The sequence below is a fragment of the Rattus rattus genome, chromosome 8, assembly GCF_011064425.1.
Source record: "Rattus rattus isolate New Zealand chromosome 8, Rrattus_CSIRO_v1, whole genome shotgun sequence".
In the NCBI taxonomy this organism is placed as follows: Eukaryota; Metazoa; Chordata; class Mammalia; order Rodentia; family Muridae; genus Rattus; species Rattus rattus.
This window is the reverse complement of record NC_046161.1, coordinates 49809647-49830469: the sequence shown is the minus strand read 5'-3', so window position 1 is coordinate 49830469 and position 20823 is coordinate 49809647. Positions and strand designations below refer to the sequence as shown.

The window sequence follows — 20823 nt, the reverse complement described above, 5'->3', positions numbered from 1 at the left end:
GTTCTTGAGCTGAGAGCCTGAGCCATTGGAATTCTGTTTAGGAAATTTCCCCCTGTGTCAATGAGTTCAAGGCTATTTTCCACTTTCTCTTCTATTAGATTCAGTGTTTCTGGGTTTTATGTTGAGGTCCTTGATCCACTTGGACTTGAGCTTTATGCAAGGTGACAAATATGGATTTATTTTCATTTTTCTACATTTAAACTGCCAGTTACACCAGCACCATTTATTGAAGATGCTTTCTTTTTTTCATTGTATATTTTTGGCTTCTTTGTCAAATAACAAGTGCCGATAAATGTGGTTTTATTTCTGGATCAGGAGCAAAACAAGGATACTCGCTTCTCCCATATTCAATTCAATATAGTATTGGAAGCTTTAGCTAGAGCAACAAGACAACAAAAGGAGATCAAGGGGATTCAATTGGCAAATAAGTCAAGGTATCACTATTTGCAGATGATTTGATAGTAAACAACCAGCAAAGTGGCTAGATATAAAATTAACTCAAATAAATCAGTAGCCTTCCTTTATGCAAATGATAAACAGGCTGAAAAAGAAATTAGGGAAACAACCCCTTTTGCAATAGTGACAAATTATATAAAATATCTTGGGGTAACTCTAACCAAACAAGTGAAAGATCTGTATGATAAGAACCTCAAGTCTCCCAAGAAAGAAATTGAAGAGCTCCGAAAATGGAGAGATCTCCCATGCTCATGGATTGGCAGAATTAACATAGTAAAAATGGCCATCCTACCAAGAGCAATCTACAGATTCAACGCAATCCCCATCAAAATTCCAACTAAATTCTTCAAAGACATAGAAAGGAGCAATTCTCAAATTCATTTGGAAAACAAAAAACCCAGAATAGCGAAAACATCCTTAACAATAAAAGAACTTCTGAGGGAATCACCATCCCTGACCTCACACTATACTACAGAGCAGTGGTGATAAAAAGTGCATGGTACTGGTACAGAAACAGACGCGATTCTTTGGTGGATTACTCTTACCCCAGTATACTCACATTATAGCACAAAGAGACCTCAGATCCATGACAACCCACCTGCCTCAGCCTTCCAAGTGCCGCATTGCAGGTGCAGTGTTGCACACCTGGCTAAAGAGTGGGCAGCTCGGGGTTGGGGATTTAGCTCAGTGGTAGAACGCTTGCCTAGGGGCTTAAAGGCCCTGGGTTCGGGTCCCCAGCTCCGAAAAAAAAAAAGAACCAAAAAAAAAAAAAAAAAGTAGGCAGCTCTTGGGAGTTAGAGTTAGGTGTCTGATTCGTTTTTGAATAGTGTCTTTCATTGGGTATAGGACCCTTAAAGATGTCTGATAGATATTTTATTTATATGCAGTTGAAAGTAGTATAATTGGACCCTTCAGAAAATTAAAGATGCCATTGGGTATTCCTATTCTGTATGTAAGAATAGAAATGACATATTAGAATGCAGACTGTTTGAGCAGTATACGGGGAAGGGATGTGGATTATTGAAAAACAGACTTGTCTTACACAGGTTTTGTAAACTGCCATCGCCTCTGTGCATTCATATGTATGTCATCCTTTCATGTCTGGAAAACACTGTGTTCTTTGAGTCACCTATTCCTTCTAGCTCTCAGTCTTTCTCCCACCAATTCCACATAGATCCCTGAGCCTGATGGGAGGGCTTTGATGAAGACATGCCATTTAAGACTGAGTGCTCCAGTTTCACTCTCTACACATCTTCTAGTTGTGGGTCCCTGCCTTAATTCCCAAATACTGTAAGAAGTTTGTTTGGTGTGCATTGAAAGAGGCACTGATCTTTGGGTATAGACGATGTCATTAGGAGTCACCATGTTGCGGTATTCTTCTGACACAATAACAAGTTCAAGTCAGACTGTGTCCCAGCACTGAGATGGGACATGGTAATCCATTTGCAATTGATACCTACTGGCAAAGGGACATGGGTTTTTCTCCATTGTACTGTCACTGAGTGTATCAGTCATACTTTATGGCAAATCCCATAGGAGAAGTTGCCCAATATAAATGATCTCAAGTGTGTGTGTGTGTGTGTGTGTGTGTGTGTGTGTTGTAGACCATTTGTTTAGTTTAGTTTTAATTTGTTTTTGTTTAGTTTAGTTTTAATTTGTTTTTCTTTTTTTAGTATTTTTGTGGATTTTTTTTTGGTTTTGTTTTGTTTTGATACTTTAAAAGAGAGAACATAAAGTTGGGTAGGCAGGGAAATGAGAGATAGAAGGAGTTGGGGGAGAAGAAAACAAAAAATATTGCAGAAAAATTAATGTTAAAATACATGGAAAACCAAAATAACAACAACAAATGGTGTAAGGTTGCATGCTTTCCCTCCTTAAGTCAAGATTGTTGTATCAGGATTGATGAAGGTGAATGGAAATGAAAGAAAGCAAAGTTGACTTCTTTAGAAGCAGATTTGTTCCTTTAATCCGAACAACTGAAGAACTCCAGTCTCTTTGAGGAGGTAGAGACTGGGCAAGTGTCAATGGGGACTCAGGTTTTCATAAGATAGAAAAAGGGGGCTTTGAGGATAGAAGATTTCATTGCAGGTCTATACCTTGTTTGCTTTGAGACACTCTCAATAAGACTGGGGTCTACTGTTTTCACCTGGACCAGCTGCCCAGCAGCTCTGGGCCCTCTTGTCCCCACCTCCTGTGCTAGAGCATAGCCATATGTTGCCATACTTACACTTTGCTTTTACATTGATCCTTCTCTCTAGTCTCCGACCTTTTAATTTTTTCTTTTACTTTCTTTTATGTATTTTGTAAGTAGCCAAGGTTATATATGTATTTATTGTCATGACATTTTATTTTACAAAAAGGGTACAAACTATATTCTTTCCTCCTCCTCAAACTCAGGAAGAAGTATACTTACTTGATCATTTTCCCCCTTCCTACCCCTCCTGTGTGCTTTTCCTATGTTCCCACCTTATACCCCTCTCATATCCATGGCTCACTTTTATTATTCTTACGTGTGTGTGTGTGTGTGTGTGTGTGTGTGTGTGTACGTGCATGTGCATGCTTGTATCACAAATATATAAATATGTTGTTTCCGTTTGTTGTTTGTAGATATATGATTTCAGGACTGACCACTTTACATTGGATAACCAATTTGGGGTGGTCATCCCTGGGATAGGCTAAGTCTCCTGCTCTCAGCAATCTTTAGTTCTTTGTCTAGGGGTAGGAATTTGTGAGATTTCTTTCCCCTGCTGCATTAGCATGTGTGTTCATACTGTCCTTGTTTAGGCACCCATATTGTGAGGTATTGGGTGAAGCTGCTCTGTTATTTCTACACAAACCCACAGGAAATTTCCTGGTTGTCTGGCATTTATAGTCTTTCTACTTCCCCTTCCTTGATGTTCCTGGAACCTTATGATAAGAGCTGTGTAGTAGATATATACATTGGGCGTGGCTCCTTGCAGTGCATTGATCTCTGCATTGTATCCAATTATGGTTTTCTGCCATGGTCTCCATTTGATACAGAGACATTTCTTTAATGAGAGGTGAGAGGTACACTTATCTGTGGGTATGAGGATTTGTTTTAGAATTTTGTTAGGAATTATGGTGGCCTAGTAAAGTATCAGTAATGGGCTCTCTTCTCAAATCCACAGGTAGCTAGATTCCTCGTATCAGGCATGATTTCCCTCCTGTGTAGTGGGTCTTGTTCCCAATTCGATAGCTTTGGTTATCACTGAGATAGGAGTACCACTCTTCAACTTTAGGGCTATTTGCCATGCTGCTCAGCGTTATGCCTCATCAGTGTCCCAGCTGAATAGGACTGTTGATATCACCCCTCCTTTGGCAGCTTGGATACCACTCTCTGGTACTGTGGAAGCTTAATTTCAAGTGTAGGTCTAAATGCAGGTATTCATGTATGTGTAGCCAGACAGCAACCTCAGCCTCCTCACTTACCATCCATAAGCCACCAACTGTCTTAGAATTTGTTGAGTAGACTAGGCTGGCTGACCAGGGAATAGCATGGATCCTTTTGTCTTCATTTCCCAAGTAGGGGTTGGGGGGTGGGAGAACATAAGCACACCCACCTCTCCATGCTATTGTTTTTAAAATATGGTTTCTGGAGGATTGAACTCATATCTCAGGCTTTTGTGACAAGTATGTTGGTTTATGTTTTTAAAAAAATAACTGACTTTATATAGAGAGCAGGTCTAGACAGGCTGGGCAGATGTCTCAGTGAGAAGGAGCTCCTGAATAATCAGGAGGACCTGGGTTCAGATCCTGACATTCACATAAAGAGCTGAGCATGGCCACACATGTCTGTAACTCTACTGCAAGGTGTGTAGGTTAGAGGACATGGTGCAGAAACAGGAGGTTCACTGGGGCCTGATTGCCAGCCAGACTCTCATCTCCATGCTGATCCACCTGCACACACAAATGCATACACACTTATACATTGTACAAGCACAGCACACACAGAGGAAAGCCAGAGAGGTCTAATTAGAAACTGATCTACTAATTGAAGGGTTGTTTCAGTTATACAGATGTTGCCTAGAGACTGAAACTAGGTGATACTTGTGAGGGTTAGTGGGTCAATCTGGTATGGACTTAGGGTTGCGAAGAGAATGGGTAAGTTTTGCTAATGATTGAGCAATTACGTTAAAAATGGCACAATTTATGGACATGGGGAGCTCAAGAGTTTTATGAGCATGTTATTTTGGATTAGGAGGAAAATGTGATGTCAGAAAACTTTGTTATGAAAGGTTTTAGGGGAGGAAGAAGTGGCCTGTAAGGCAAAAAAGCTGGTGGAGACACAACAGTGTTGGTCTTGGTGTTGGTTTCCTAACAAGGGGAATTTGCAGATTGGTTAGGGTTAGTAAGGTTTTTGATGTACTCATAAGTTCAAGAGAGAGCAGAGTTAAAGAGGTAAAGGTGGAGAGGCCACACTTCCTGGTTCCATAGGATACTAGCTTTAGGGGGACAAGAAAAAGGATTTCTTTTGAGATAATCTAAAGAAAAAAATGTGAAGAATCAAAGAAATATAAGATATAAGTCTAGGGGAAGAAATAAGACTTAGTGTACTTTTGGAAGTCTTAACCCTAACAGGAACATGAGTTTAAATATAGTAGAGTGGAAAAAAGACAAAATGTGTAGGCACACAGAGTGGTAGGTAAATTGGTCGTGGAACTTCTATATAATGATCTTCTATATAATTCCTCAGTTAAAGAAAAGTAGGTTTTAACTGAGATGCAGGGATACAATAACAAGTGTTTGAGATTTGAAGGGGTGTTCTAAAAAGAATTTCTAGAAAGATGAGTGTGTGGATAAGCTAATGTGTGTGTGCTTGGCTGCCTGGCATTTGTGCTTGTGGTATAGTATCCTAAAAAATGAAAGTAGTTGACTCAATTTCTCCTATAGATACACTATTCTGTAATAGAGACACAGAAATAGATGGAAAGCCAGATGTAGAGTTGGGATTTTGCCATGTCAAATGAATGAAGTGAAAGGCAAAGGAATTGAGTACATGAAATAGCATAGTTGGAGTGAGAAGACTTATCTAAGATGATGAGAAGGCAAATAAGTCAAATTCTGCATTTCACCCAAACAAAAACTGTCTTCAGTGCTATACACTTTCCCCTCTGGCATGTCTTTTCTGAGATGATTCACCTTTCTCACCCCTTTTCCCTATTCTAGTGTACACATACAAATCCAGCATCTGCTCAGATCACCAAAGACTGTACTGCTCAATTGCAGTCTTCTCTCTTTACCCTGAGTGAACATCTGTCTCATCTTCCCCTTAGGCTCCTATTGTACATTAAATGACTAACCAAACACTTGTATGGTATGGTATGTATGTATGTATGTATGTATGTATGTATGTATGTATGTATGTATGTTTTGTGTATATATTTTCTTTCCCTTTGCACTGCTATGTCCGTTTTTCCTTAGCATATAATGCAATTGATGTTCACCAAAGGCTTGAGGAGTCATTGAAATTCTCAACTAAAACAGATGTTTCAGTGCGTTTTAAAGCAACTGTGAGAGCCATTATTGCCTAGGGATTACTTTTAGTTTCTTTTATATCATCTATTCTGTCTACTACTTTGGAGTGGTCCTGTGTTGTTTTAAAATATCATCACCGCCATCATTTCATTGATTGTTTTGCAGGAACATCTGTCTTTGAAGAAGTATGTTGTTGACATTGTGATTGAAAGTGCAGCTCCACCAGAGCCTATGAAAGATGGAGAAGAACGGCAAAAGAATAAGAAAAAAGCTAAAAAGATAAAAGCACGCATGAACACCAGGTAACATAAATGTTCTTAAATATAAAACAGAAGTTCTTAGGGATGGGCCTTTTAATTTGATGGAAGAAAAAACATTTAAACTTGTTTGCTTCAAAAGCTTTGGGAAAAAAAAACCTCAATGAACCTAATTTATAGCCACTTTCTTTGATTGAGAAAGAAAACTGAGTATTGATCCAAAGCCCTCCCTTTCACCTGCTCAAGGGCTCTTCTTATAATGAGATACCAAGGCCAGGCCAAACTTGTGCCTCTTTCAGCACACAATGCTTCATTTAAATATTTGTAAACTAAGCTTATTTTTCTTTCCAACTATTGATTTTTAAATGAAGTATCAAAGAAAATCAATAGCAATCAACAAATAGAAGTCAGCTGGCTGTGGTGTCAGAGCCATGACAGGGTTTAATTAATTTGGTTGCCTGTCACAACAGGAAAAGTTCAAGAAATATCTTAAAATGGAAAGTGAGTTATCAGACCTGTAGTTTATCATCAGCCTCCAAAATGACATCTGAGCTCAGACAGCTGTGTAGTACATTACCTCACAAGCTTTAATGTCACCTGATGACTGATGGGTCTTGTTTGAGGACACAAATACAGTTCTTTCTTCGTTGATACCTTTAGCATTGGGAGAAAGCATTATGAACCTTTTATCATGAAAGTCTCAAAAAGAGATGTTTATTAGTCCATGGAATTATTTATAAGAATGTGGAAGGAGGAGAATGCTGAGTGATACAGTTGTCTGTACTTTCCATGGTCAGACTGTGGCCTGTTAAGTAATCTGATTCATCTCAAAGATCAGACATAACTCCAGAGGATTTTGTTTCTTTGAAAATGAGTCGTTAGAAAACAAATAATGATGTTTTCTGATTTGATTTCACAAAAGAAGGAAGTGCCATGTATTTCTGGAGTATAAGAAATCTTAGGGATGAGGATTTTTATGGGTCCTTACTGCAATGAACAGAAAAGGCTTTCTTGAATTTAGTTTTTGCAATCAGTGTGTTTCCAGGCACAATTCCATAGCTTACTTCAGGGTGTAACTGGCTTGATTTGAAGTTTCTGCTGAAAACTTCTAGCTTCTCACTCTTGAATGCTTGTTATTTTGTTTCCTTCTATTCTCTATGTTTACTCCCTGCTAAATCCTGATTTTATATTCCCTATACTTGCTGATTACAAATTTTTACACCTTTAAGTGAAATTTAATATGCCTAAACAAACTGCCCTTTAATCACACTCTAACATCTGACCTCATGGTTGTCTTCTTGCTATATGGAAAAAAGCATTCTGTTATCATTGCCCAGGTCCGAGCCCTTTAAATCACCATCGACCTCCCACTTGACACAAACTACATCTTCATTCTTACTTTAAATAATGTTTGCTTTAAAATGTCTGCAGCCATTCAAGCCAGACCAAATCTCAGCATGGGGAGGGGAGGTAGACACTGGGGCTAGAGAGCTGACTCAGAGTTAAGACTACTATGTATTCTTACCACCAGGTGACATAGAAGTTAATTTAGGCTAATGAAACAGTTTTGTACCTTAAATTTAGTGTTTAGTATATAAGTCTGTTCCTGTGCTAATAGCTTATAGATTTATATACATAGAAATCAATACATGTAAAAATCTAGAAGTGAGTAGGAAGTTAGATTCCACTTTATGAACTAGAGTGATGGGTGAGCCATTTGTAGTGCCACAGGCCTGCAGCCCCAGTGCTCAGGAGGCTGAGGCAGGAATATTAGTTAGAACCATTCTGAGCTATATAGTGGGCTACAGTGTGAGACCTTGCTTCAGAAATAAAAGGCGGGGAAGATAGGTGATAAAAAAGAAAACATGGGGGTGGGGATAAAATGATTTGAATATTCTTATAAGCCAACTATGAACACAAGTCAGTGCTTCACTTTTATGAATAAAATGAGATTATAGTAATGATCATCAAGTATACTTTTAGGTCAGTGTTCATACTTTAAAAATGTTGATCATCACACTTTGGGGCTGGAGAGAGGGCTCAGGGGTTAAGAGCACTGACTGCTCTTCCAGAGGTCCTGAGTTCAATTCCCGGCAACCACATGGTGGCTCACAACCATCTGTAATGGGATCTGGTACCCTCTTCTGGTGTGTCTGAGGACAGAAACAGTGTATTCACATACATAAAATAAATAAATCTTTTTTAAAAAGAAGAAAAATACTTAGCTGCATTTGCAGGAGACCCAGGTTCAGTCTTAGTGTCCAGATGGTGGCTACAGCCATCTGTAGCTCCAGTTCCATGGATATCTGATGCCCTCTTCCGACCCCCTTTACACCAGGCATACACACAGTGCACGTGCATGCATGTAAGCAGATGCTCATATATACAGTGCACAGTCAGTCGTTCTTACTGTGGAACACCTATGTTGTCCTCTGCTCCCATCCCCTTCATGGCCATTCTTCTTTCCCCTTCTTCACTTCATCTCTTTTTCATTTTGCCCCTATTCTTCTCCTGCCCTCCTCTTCCCTTTTTTCCTTCTGCTTTTCTCTTCCCTGTGCTTTTCCTTCCCCATCCGTTTCCCAGTAGATATTGAGCACAAAGTCTTGTGCATGAAAGTCAGTATAGCACTGAGTTGTCCACAGTGACATCACAATGCTGCTGCTGCTGCTGCTGCTGTATTTCACTTTGTGACTCTGGCTGGCCCTGTATAGCAGGTTTTGCTGGGATAATTAATAAGTGTACCCTACTGTACCCAACTTTTCCTTTTTTTTAATTGGATATTTTCTTTATTTACATTTCAAATGTTATACCCTTTCCAAGTTTCCCCTCCATAAACCCTCATCCCATCCCATCCCATCTCCCCTGCTTCTATGAAGGTGCTGCCCCCCTCCACTCCCACCTCACCACCCTAGCATTTCCCTACACTGGGGCATCGAGCCATGGGTCCCTCCATGTGTACTCTTTGTTTCATGTCCAACTCTTTTGTGTATCCTTCCAATCATTTACCTACTAAATTGGCCCTTAGCAATCCCTTACATGCTTTCTGTAATTATGGACTGCTTTTTAAAATTACTCTATAAATTCTTATATCCAAAGTCATATTCGCTTGCTGCTGACTCTTGCTAAGTAGTTTTCCAAGATAGATCTATATTTTGGGTCAATCAATCTGTTTCTCTTATATTGTTGAATATATGGATCATATATGTAATATCAAAACCTTTGTTCAGTTATCTCTTAATAGACATTTGAGTTGAAGTTTTATAGGTAGAAAGAGAGGCTCTTGGAGGAGTTGAGAGAGGAGAAAATTATGACCAAAATATATTGTAAGAAATGTTTTAAATTAAAAACAATTAAAATAGAGAAATGAATTATGCAGTTGCTTGAATCTCCATAAAAGCAAAAGCAGTCACAGAACCCAACATTGTAAAGGCAACTATTTAGATAATTATAAAATTCAGTGTTTGTATGTCTTTTTTGTGGTGTATTGGGTTTTTTCTTTTTTTTTTCAAGACAGGGTTTCTCTGTGTTGCCTTGGCTGTCTTTGAGTTAGCTCTGCAGACCAGGCTGACCTTGAATTCACAGAGATCCTCATGCCTCTGCTTCCAGAGTGTTGTGATTAAAGGCATGCACCACCACTCCCAGCCTGTATATCTTGGTTTTAACCTTCTGTTTTTCCTTGTGGTTTTAAAGACAATTTTATAAAACAATAGTATAAAACTATGTCAGAGAGCATATTGTATGTCATCTGCACAGATGGTTCACCATATCAACCATATCCTTAGCTTCCACCCCACGCGAACAAAAAATATTTAAAAATATTTCTAGAAAATAATTTAGAAATAATACATGTATGACTTGGTCAATTTCTCATTAGGTGTGACAACATTGCTGATGCGAACAATATAAAGGGAAGAATTATTTTACATGACAGTTTGAGATGTTTGTATCCATAATGGCTCACATATGTGTTCCCACACGGGTAAACACATAATACACACATACACCTTGTATACAGCCGTACTCATGAATGGTTAGGGAGCAGAGAATATTGATTTGACATTCAGTGATATGACGTATAGAGCACAGTAGCAGATAAGTGGGGCCTTTCCAGCCTGGAATTGCATGAAGTCTAAGTACATTAAGCTTTCCAGTAGAAGATGCATTTTTTAAGAAAGTATTTGAAGAACTGCATCATATCTTCCAAGGCATCACCTCAGATATAAACTTGTAAATATATTTAATGTAAAAGGTCAGGTGTATATTTTATACAAACCATACCACAAAGATAGTAATATTGGTAAAGTAACAGACTCATGGTAAAAATGTCACAGCAGATTGAGAATACCCTTTGTTTAATCTTAGAGAGAGGAAGACAGAGTGAGTGCTTGTGAGTATGTGCCTTTGGAGGTCAGAGAGCAGTCTCCTGTGTCGCTCTGTACCTTCTACCTTGTTTAAGACAGGGTCTTTTCTTCATCTGGCAGCCCGTCCACTAGAGCCTTGGACTTGGCCTGTGTGGACCTTACATCTTACTGAAGAGCACTGGGGTTACAGATTTACCACACCTGGTCTTCCATGGGATGTAGGCGTGGAATGAGGTTCTTAATCTCTTGTGTCTCACGCTTGACCAATCAAGCCATAGTCCAACCCACATTTGACATTTAAATTAATAAGTTTCTCTTTTAGTTTCAGAAAAGACTAAAGGAGAAATGAGTACATTAGCTCAGCATTAACACATCGCTTTAGTGACACCGTTCGTTATGCTGGCTATCACCTCATGCTCTCACCAGCTGAAAGCATAGAGTGGCAAAGAAAAGGCAGCACGGACTTACGTGAGCCTTGGTGTAGTCAGTGTGAACAGCAGAGCCGTCCTCTAAGCGCCAGGTCACACCACCTCCACGGACTTAGTCTGTGAGCGTAGTGAAGTTACTCACCCGTGCTCCTCACCCTGCTTCTCACCCGTGCTGACGGTAGACCGTATTTCCTGTGTACACAGAATATTCTTAGCCTTTTAAATTTACTACACATTTATTTTTACATTACTATCATTCTTTAATCAACCAAGACTCTAAACTCAGAAGTATCTTTATTGAGTGAGATCTATATCTTATGAGGGAGTACACATTTTCAGTCTCTCAGGATAGCATTTATATAATTTAAGGGATTTTAAAAATAAAAGTATGTCACATTGACAATATGCTACACTACTGGGAAAGGAAAAACTGAACCAACCTTTGTATCGTTATGTTATTGGCTGTAAAATAATAAAGATGAAACCTTTTTTTTTCTCTAGGGCTAAAGAATATGAGAATTCAGTGGAAACCAAAAATTCTGGCTCTGAGTCACCTTATAAAGCAAAGTAAGTATTTTACCCCATATTTTAGTTTATGTTTTCCCTTGGTTTCTGCCCTTATAAGAACTTTGTCTGGATTATCATAGTTACTTGGGAAATTGGGATTACCTTTGGGTTCTTAGTCTTGTTAATAAAGAATTTAGGAATGGCTTTAAGCAGAAGCTTGAGAGCAATTTTATTAGAATTTGAGATAAAGCACAATTTAGAAGGAGCAGAAATAATGCAATATCAACTCTCTGATTATAGTGAAAATGCCCCAGGAACAGTAAGAGAAAGGTAATTGTAAAATTCACAATACGTGCAGATAAAATAAGGAGATTAAGTAACATAACTTAGCTGTGAAGTCTGAGAAAAAAAGTTGTAAATTTTTTTGCAATGAACAGAAACATAAACAATCCTATCAGAATCTGTGGATGCAGTGAAAATACCTAGAAGGAAATTAACAGCATTGCTTGTATATGCAAGAAAAGAAGGTCTGGAGTAGCCATCTTGGAAGCTGAGCTGCTGTAGCAGAGGAGAGGCTACAGTGCTGCGGGGGTGTGGGGTGTGGGTGTCGGGGGAGAGCTAAGTCCCAGCGCAGGTGCAGCTCATGGCGTGGTGCACTCTTCTGTGCCCTGCCCGGGCCTTGTTCCCAGTGAACCTGAAGGCAGCCTCAGGGAGGTGTTGGGCAAGTTGAGCTCTCTGACCCACATGGCTTCTAAGCTGGACTGTAACCTTGTTCCTGGTGTGAGCATTCTTGGATGCATCAGGCAAAGGCCCTTGATTCTGCCTTGATGAGCAGTAACAGCAGTAAGAGAGCTCCAACAACAACAAAAGGGTGAAAGAGGACTACCTTCCAATTAAGAAAGACCCGATGCCTTACATCTGTGCGGCGCACCCCTCCCTTCAAATATTCTTGAATGGCATTATGTTGTCCAAGGCCCTGAGATGACTCCTTATGAAGGTGGCTATTATCATGGAAAACTAATTTTTCTCAGAGAATTTCCATTTAAGCCTCCTAGTATTTACATGATAACCCCCAATGGAAGATTTAAGTGCAACACAAGGCTGTGTCTCTCCATCACAGATTTCTACCCAGATACATGGAATCCAGCGCGGTCTGTCTCCACCATTCTAACAAGACTCCTGAGCTTTATGGTGGAGAAAGGCTCTACCCTGGGGAGCATAGAGACATTGGACTTCACGAAAAAATAGCTGATAGTAAAGAGTCTAGTGTTACTGCTTTTAATATTCTTTCTTTGTTTTGTTCATTTGATATTTGGAGTTTCTTTTCTGGTCCAATCTATTTGGAGTTCTGTAGGTTTCTTGTATGTTTATGGGCATCTCTTTCTTTAGGTTAGGGAAGTTTTCTTGTATGATTTTGTTGAAGATATTTACTGGTCCTTTGAGCTAGGATTCTACATTCTCTTCTCTACCTATTATCCTTAGGTTTGATCTTCTCATTGTGTCCTGGATTTCCTGTATGTTTTGGGCCAGTAGCTTTTTCCGTTACATTATCTTTTTTTGGGGGGGGGGTTCTTTTTTTCGGAGCTGGGGACCGAACCCAGGGCCTTGTGCTTCCTAGGCAAGCGCTCTACCACTGAGCTAAATCCCCAACCCCCCCCCCAGTTACATTATGTTGATAATTTCTGTGGGATCTTCTGCTCCTGAGATTCTCTCTTCTATCTCTTGTATTCTGTTGTTGATGCTTGTATCTTCGACTGACTCCTCGTCTTTTCCTTTGGTTTTCCATATCCAGGGTTGTCTCCCTTTGTGCTTTCTTTATTGCTTCTATTTCCATTTTTAATTGCTTTACCTGTTTGATTGTGTTTTCCTGGAATTCTTTTAGTGATTTTTGTGATTTCTCTCTATAGGCTTCTACTTGTTCATTTATGTTTTCCTGCATTTCTCTAAGGGAGTTTTTTTATGTCTTTCTTGAAGTCCTCAATCATCATGATCAAATTTAACTTAAAATCTAGATCTTGCTTATCTCTTGTGTTTGGATATTCCGTGTTTGCTTTGGTGGGAGAATTGGGCTCCGATGATGCCACACAGTCTTGGTTTCTGTTGCTTGGGTTCCTGCGCTTGCGTCTCGCCATCAGGTTGTCTCTGGTGTTACCTTGTTCTGCTACTTCTCACAGTGGCTAGGCCATCCTATAGGCCTGTGTGTCAGGAGTGCTGTAGACCTGTTTTCCTGTTTTCTTTCAGCCAGTTATGGGAACAGAGTGTTCTGCTTTCATGCGTGTAGTCTTTCCTGTCTACTGACTTTCAGCTGTTCCTGTGGGCGCGTGTCCTGAGTCCACCAGGCAGGTCACTTGGAGCAGAAAAGTTTGTCTTACCTCTGGTCTTGGGCCTGTAGACGCTCCTCGGGAGTGGGTTTCAGCTCTCAGTGAGGGCAGCAACTAGAAGGGCCTGCCCGGCCTTTTCTTAGGTCCCTGTGCACAGGGGCCCCAGATGGTGCTAGGCATTTTCCTCTAGAGTCAGAAATGTGGGCAGAGTGTAGTCTCCTCTGGCTTCCCAGGCGTGTCTGCCCCTCTGAAGGTTTAGCTCTCCCTCCCACGGGATTTGTATGCAGGGAACTGTTTGACCAGGTCCCTTCAGATCTGGGCATTGTCTGGACTGCAGGGTATCTGCAGGTTGAGTGCCCCTGTCTTCATGTTCCCAGAGGCCCTATACAGTTTCCTCTTGGGCCAGGGATGTGGGCAAGGGTGGGCAGTTCTGGCGGTCTCTCCTGCCCTGCAGTTTCAGGAGTGCCCACCTATCTGGGCGATGAGCTCTCTCTCCCACGGAGTTTGGGAGCAGGGAGCTCTGGGCCGGGATCAGCGAGGTTCAGGTATTTTTCACATTCTTAAAAATTCATTAGAGATGGCCTTTCTCTCCAGAACTGGACCACTGTGTACTACCTCCACAATGTCTACTCCTGTTTAGGGGTCCTAACCTTTTCTCACGTGTGACCCATTTTTTTAAAGGATTTTTTTAAGATTTATTTATTCATTATATATAAGTACACTGTAGTTGTCTTCAGACACACTAGAAGTGGGAATCAGATCTCATTACAGATAGCTGTGAGCCACCATGTGGTTGCTGGGATTTGAACTCGGGACCTCTGGAAGAGCAGTCAGTGTTCTTAACCGTTGAGTCATCTCTCCAGCCCCCTAAAGGAATTTTTATACAGCCATGTTTGTGTACATACATTTAGGGAAATAAAACACTGATGATAAATCATAAAGAACTTTAGGTTAAAATAATTCTTTGATCTACATATTATTTTACTATTCATTAAAGACTAAATCATTTAGTCAATGAGATTTACTTTTTTACATGTTTATGTAAAATTAATGCTTTTTACATAAAGCATTAAATCTTGGCTGAGTGTTTGTTACATAGAACAGCTTCAACCATTTTTCTAGTTGACTTATGCTTTTATTTTACAATTCTTAATTCTGAGACCATCACTTCGAATAAGTAAATACAATAGCAAGACCTTTTCATAAAATGTTGTAAATTGAACAATCAACTGGAAATGTTTTAATTTGAAATTTCAATGCTGAGGAATGACTCTTGGAAAATTATATGTTTTTCATAATTAAAGCGTATTTGTATGAAAGCAGAAAACTTTATATGTATGAAAAGCACTGCAGTTGATAACATACAGTAGTTCTGAATTTGCCATGGTGTTTCATGTAGTTTTGTTGTTGGTTTAATGTAGTGTGACAGCATATGCCATGCAAAGTTTGCATATTATGTGTTCAGAACCAAGGCTGTGGTGAACATGCATGTTACGAAATGGATAAGCAGTGGCAGAAACATCTCACATTTCCTATACATTTAATTTTGAGTGAATTTTTTGGTTTTGCCTTCAAAAGCCTTTTACTGTTCCCAGTCTTCCTTTTCTGCATGAGATTAGAACCAAGGGCTTTAGAAGCTGGGCTATTTTCATTTCTCACCCAGTGATTCCTTTGTAGCCCTGAGGTACCACAGCCTCTGCACTCTTCATAATAGTCATTTTTCACAGGTGACCAGCAGGAGCGACAGCAGCATACTAAAATTATTTTTAATCTTCATATCAAAATTAAAGAAACACAATTCTTTTCATTCTTGCTTTTTCATAGTTGTTTATCCTTAAAAGACCTGTAGGCAATTATGTACTTTTTTCCTTAGATGTTAACAACTACTAAATAATTTTTGCTCAATATTTCTATAAACTTAAAAATTATCTTTTAAAAAATTATTATTTGGAGTAAAAAATTAAAGTGAATAAACTTCAGACAATCAACATAACATTAAATAAGGAATAAGGATGCCCATTGAGATCAGAGTTTCTTTAGTATTAATATTAACCAATTGTCAGAAGGAAGTTAATATTTATAAAATGGCTATCATAAATCTGACTTTGTAGTATTAGTGCTTAGAGTTTGGGACAGTGAGGAAATATGTCTCTCAAAGTTTATTTTTTGTACTTGTGATAATTTTAGTAATACTGCTTCTCTGTGGCTGCTGTCTGTGGATGAGATAAAGATTCAGACAAAAATCCCTGTACTTCCCAGATATTTATTTATTCATATTAATCATTTCATTTGTTTACATCTCAAATGATATCCCACTTCCTGGTTACCCCTCCACATTCCTCCATCCCACAACCTTTCTCTCTTCCCTCCCCTTTGCCTCTGTGAAGGTGGTCCCCCACCCACCCGTTCTCTCCCATTCTACCCCTCCAGCATCTTCCTATACTGGGGTATCAAACCTCCACAGATCCAAGAGTCTCTTCTCCCAGTGATGTCAGACAAGGCCATCCTCTGCTACCTATGCTTCTGGAGCCATGGATCTCCCTGTACTCTCCCTAGTTGGTGGTCTAGTCTCTGAGAGCACTGGGTGGTTTGGCTAGCTGATGTTGTTCTTCCTATAGGGTTGCAATCCCCCTCAGCTTATCCAGTCCTTCCTGCAGCTCCCCAACAGGGTCCCTGAATTCAGTCTGATGGTTGGCTCCAAGCATCTTCATCTGTATTGGTCAGTTGCTGGTTGAACCTCCTAAGAAGCAGTCATACCAGGTTCCTGTCAGCAAGCACCTCTTGGCAAGGCCACAGTGTTGCATTTGGTATCTGCAGACAGGATGGGTCCCTGGATGAGGCAGTCCCTGGATGGTTCTTCCTCCAGTCTCTGCTCCTTTTTTTTTGTCCATGTTCTTCTTTTGCACAGGAACATTTCCGGGTTAAAAACTTTGAGATGGTTGTACGGCCCCAGGCCATGCCTATCTGCTGGAGGTGGTCTCTATAGTTTCTACCTCCCTTTCTCTGCTAAAATCATCCCTGTTGGGTAGACCCCCCCAGTAGCTAGCCCCAGTTCCTCATCGCTGCTGCATAATTCTATTGATATCCTGATCCTCTGTACCTCCCTCCTGTCCCCTCCAGTACCTGATACTGACCCCTTATTTCCTATTCCTTACTTATAAGCCATGGCCAAAAGTTGTCTTCATTCCTTTACCTATTTGAACTGGATTAATTTTATTGGGTTTATTAAAGGAGTGTTCATCTTTCTATTGTTTGAAAATTTCATATATTCATGTTATGTGTTTTGATCAAATCCACCACCCATTTCCTCCCTGCTAATACCTCCTCTACCCCTCCCACCACTTTCCCCACTTCATGTGCTCTTTTTTTAAACAAAACAAAATAAAACAAAACACTCCTAATGAGTCTGCGTAGTACTGCCAGTACATACATGGGTGTAGGGACATCTACTGGAGCATGGGGACACATCCCTTAAGGAAACTTACTCGCTCCCAGCAGCCATCACAATAGCTCCTCAATTTGGAATAGAACATGACCCCCACCCGCACCCCACACCCCTGACCCCCGTAATGGTTTGAATGAGAATAGTCAACATAGGCTTAAATGTTTGAATCCTTGGTCCTTAAGTAGTTGAGCTGTTTGAAAAGGATTAGGAGGTATGACCTTGTTGGAGAAGGTCTTTCATTGGGGGTGGGTTTGAGGTTTCAAAAGCCCATACCATTTGATTACCTTACTCTCTCTCCTTGTCCCATTAGTGTGGATCACATGTAAATCCTCAGTTACTGCTCTAATGCCATATTTGCCTGACTGCCTGGCTGCCTCCCCCCTTCCCTCCATGATGGTCAATGTACTAACCCTCTGAAACTGAACTGCTGTGATTTCTAGTGTGCAACAGTTTTGTCATGCCTGGAAATCATATTTGCTGTTCCCATGCACTCACTTCGGCTCTTAAAATCTTTCTCCTCCATCTTTCAGGACCATCCCTGAGTCTGAGTTGGGGGAAGGATGTTGTTTCTTTAGTAGTTTTCCTGTGAAGATGGAAGGTAGTTTAGAAGTATACAGTTGCTCCTGCTGGTTGCCCTGTGGGGAACATGCTGTTGTGAGGAATTGTGATTCAGTTGTCCCATTTAGAGCTCATTACCTCACAGTCTCTTCATGTTGACAATTTATGGGTTTCTGTTGTAATGCTATACATTACAGAAGGAATCTTCTGATGAGTGTTTAGTGATACTCTAATCTATGTGCACAAGGATAAATATTTAGGAAGCAGTTTAACACTGTGCCCTTTGAACACTTTAACAGTAGCAAGTTCTCTCCTTGGGTTTATAACATCTCCAACTATGGGTTCTTGGAGAAGTTAAGAGTACTAGTCATAGATAGGAGCACTGGAGCTGCAGGTCCCCTGTGCCCCAGACACCGCCGGAACCTGAAGGGACCAGATCAACAGTTCTCTGCACCCAAATCCGGTGGGAGGGAGAGCTAAACCTTCAGAGAGGCAGACACGCCTGGGAAGCCAGAAGAGACTACACTCTGCCCACTTTTCTGACTCCAGAGGAAAACACCAAATGCCATCTGGGACCCCGGTGCACGGGGGCTCCCAGAAAAGGCAGCGCAGGTCCTCCTGGTTGCTGCCCTCGTGGAGAGCTCAAAAGCAACACCCATGAGCAAACTTGAGCCTCGGGACCACAGGTAAGACCAACATTTCTGCTCCAAGTGACCTGACTGGTGGTCTCAGGACACACAGAGGCAAAATTCCTTTAGGACCAGACACTTCTGGTTTTTAGCGGGATTCCCAACCTCACTGATCCTTGCCCGAAGCTCACTGCTCCCAAACCCCATGGGAGAGAAAGCTCACCACCCGGACAGGTGGGCACTCCTGAGACTGCAGAGCGGAAGAGACCACCAATACTGCCCACCCCTGCCCACATCCCTGGCCCAAAAGGAAACTGTATACATTCTCTGGGAACCGGAAGATAGGGGCACTGGAGCTGTAGGTCCCCTGTGCCCCAGACACCGCCAGAACCTGAAGGGACCGGATCAACAGTTCTCTGCATCCAAATCCGTGGGAGGGAGAGCTAAACCTACAGAGAGACAGACAGACCTGGGAAGCCAGAAGAGACTACACTCTGCCCACATTTCTGACTCCAGAGGAAAACACCAAACGCCATCTGGGACCCTGGTAGACGGGAGCTTCTGGAAACGGCAGCACAGGTCCTCCTGGTTGCTGCCCTCGTGGAGAGCTCATAAGCAATACCCCACGAGCAAACTTGAGCCTCGGGACCACAGGTAAGACCAACTTTTCTGCTCCAAGTGACCTGCCTGGTGAACTCAGGACACAGGCCCACAGGAACAGCTGAAAGTCAGTAGACAGGAAAAACTACATGCCCAAAAGCAGAACACTCTGTTCCCATAACTGGCTGAAAGAAAACAGGAAAACAGGTCTACAGCACTCCTGACACACAGGCCTATAGGATGGCCTAGCCACTGTCAGAAATAGCAGAGGAAAGTAACACCAGAGATAATCTGATGGGGAGAGGCAAGTGCAGGAACCCAAGCAACAGAAACCAAGACTGTGTGGCATCATCAGAGCCCAATTCTCCCACCAAAGCAAACACGGAATATCCAAACATACCAGAAAAGCAAGATCTAGATTTAAAATCATATTTGATCATCATGCTGGAGGACTTCAAGAAAGACATGAAGAACTCCCTTAGAGAAACTCAGGAAAACATAAATAAACAAGTAGAAGCCTATAGAGAGGAATCACAAAAATCCCTGAAAGAATTCCAGGAAAACACAATCAAACAGTTGAAGGAATTAAAAATGGAAATAGAAGCAATGAAGAAAGAGCACAGGGAAACAACCCTGGATATAGAAAACCAAAAGAAGAGACAAGGAGCTGTAGATATGAGCTTCACCAACAGAATACAACAGATGGAAGAGAGAATCTCAGGAGCAGAAGATTCCATAGAAATCATTGACTAAACTGTCAAAGATAATGTAAAGCAGAAAAAGCTACTGGTCCAAAACATACAGGAAATCCAGGACTCAATGAGAAGATCAAACCTAAGGATAATAGGTATAGAAGAGAGTGAAGACTCTCAGCTGAAAAGACCAGTAAATATCTTCAACAAAATCATAGAAGAAAACGTCCCTAACCTAAAGAAAGAGATGCCCATAAGCATACAAGAAGCCTACAGAACTCCAAATAGATTGGACCAGAAAAGAAACTCCTGTCACATAATAGTCAAAACACCAAATGCACAAAATAAAGAAAGAATATTAAAAGCAGTAAGGGAAAAAGGTCAAGTAACATATAAAGGCAGACCTATCAGAATCACACCAGACTTTTCGCCAGAGACTATGAAAGCCAGAAGATCCTGGACAGATGTCATACAGACCCTAAGAGAACATAAATGCCAGCCCAGGTTACTGTATCCTGCAAAACTCTCAATTAACATAGATGGAGAAACCAAGATATTCCATGACAAAACCAAATATACACAATATCTTTCTACAAATCCAGCACTACAAAGGATAATAAATGGTAAAGCCCAACATAAGGAGGCAAGCTATACCCAAGAAGAGGCAAGAAACTAATCGTTTTGGCAACAAAACAAAGAGAAGAAGAGCACACAAACATAACCTCACATCCAAAAATGAATATAACAGGAAGCAATTATCACTATTCCTTAATATCTCTCAACATCAATGGTCTCAACTCCCCAATAAAAAGACATAAATTAACAAACTGGATACGCAATGAGGACCCTGCATTCTGGTGTCTACAGGAAACACACCTCAGAGACAAAGACAGACACTACCTCAGAGTGAAAGGCTGGAAAACAACTATCCAAGCAAATGGTCAGAAGAAGCAAGCTGGAGTAGCCATTTTAATATCAAATAAAATCGATTTTCTACCAAAAGTCATCAAAAAAGATAAGGATACTTCATATTCATCAAAGGAAAAATCCACCAAGATGAACTCTCAATCCTA

General features: G+C 40.7%; 1 protein-coding gene and 1 pseudogene across 2 annotated transcripts in view; both read left to right on the top strand.

The window, feature by feature from the left end:
* The window catches only part of Scaper (S-phase cyclin A associated protein in the ER), a 265244-nt gene that overhangs the window by 53790 nt on the left and 190631 nt on the right, over positions 1 to 20823 (top strand). For both annotated transcript variants that reach the window (XM_032911332.1, XM_032911331.1), the window contains exons 11-12: positions 6118 to 6254; positions 11500 to 11565. In XM_032911332.1, coding sequence (XP_032767223.1) covers positions 6118 to 6254; positions 11500 to 11565 — 203 coding nt within the window. The remainder of the gene's footprint in view (positions 1 to 6117; positions 6255 to 11499; positions 11566 to 20823) is intronic.
* LOC116907140 lies at positions 12285 to 17404 on the top strand (annotated as a pseudogene).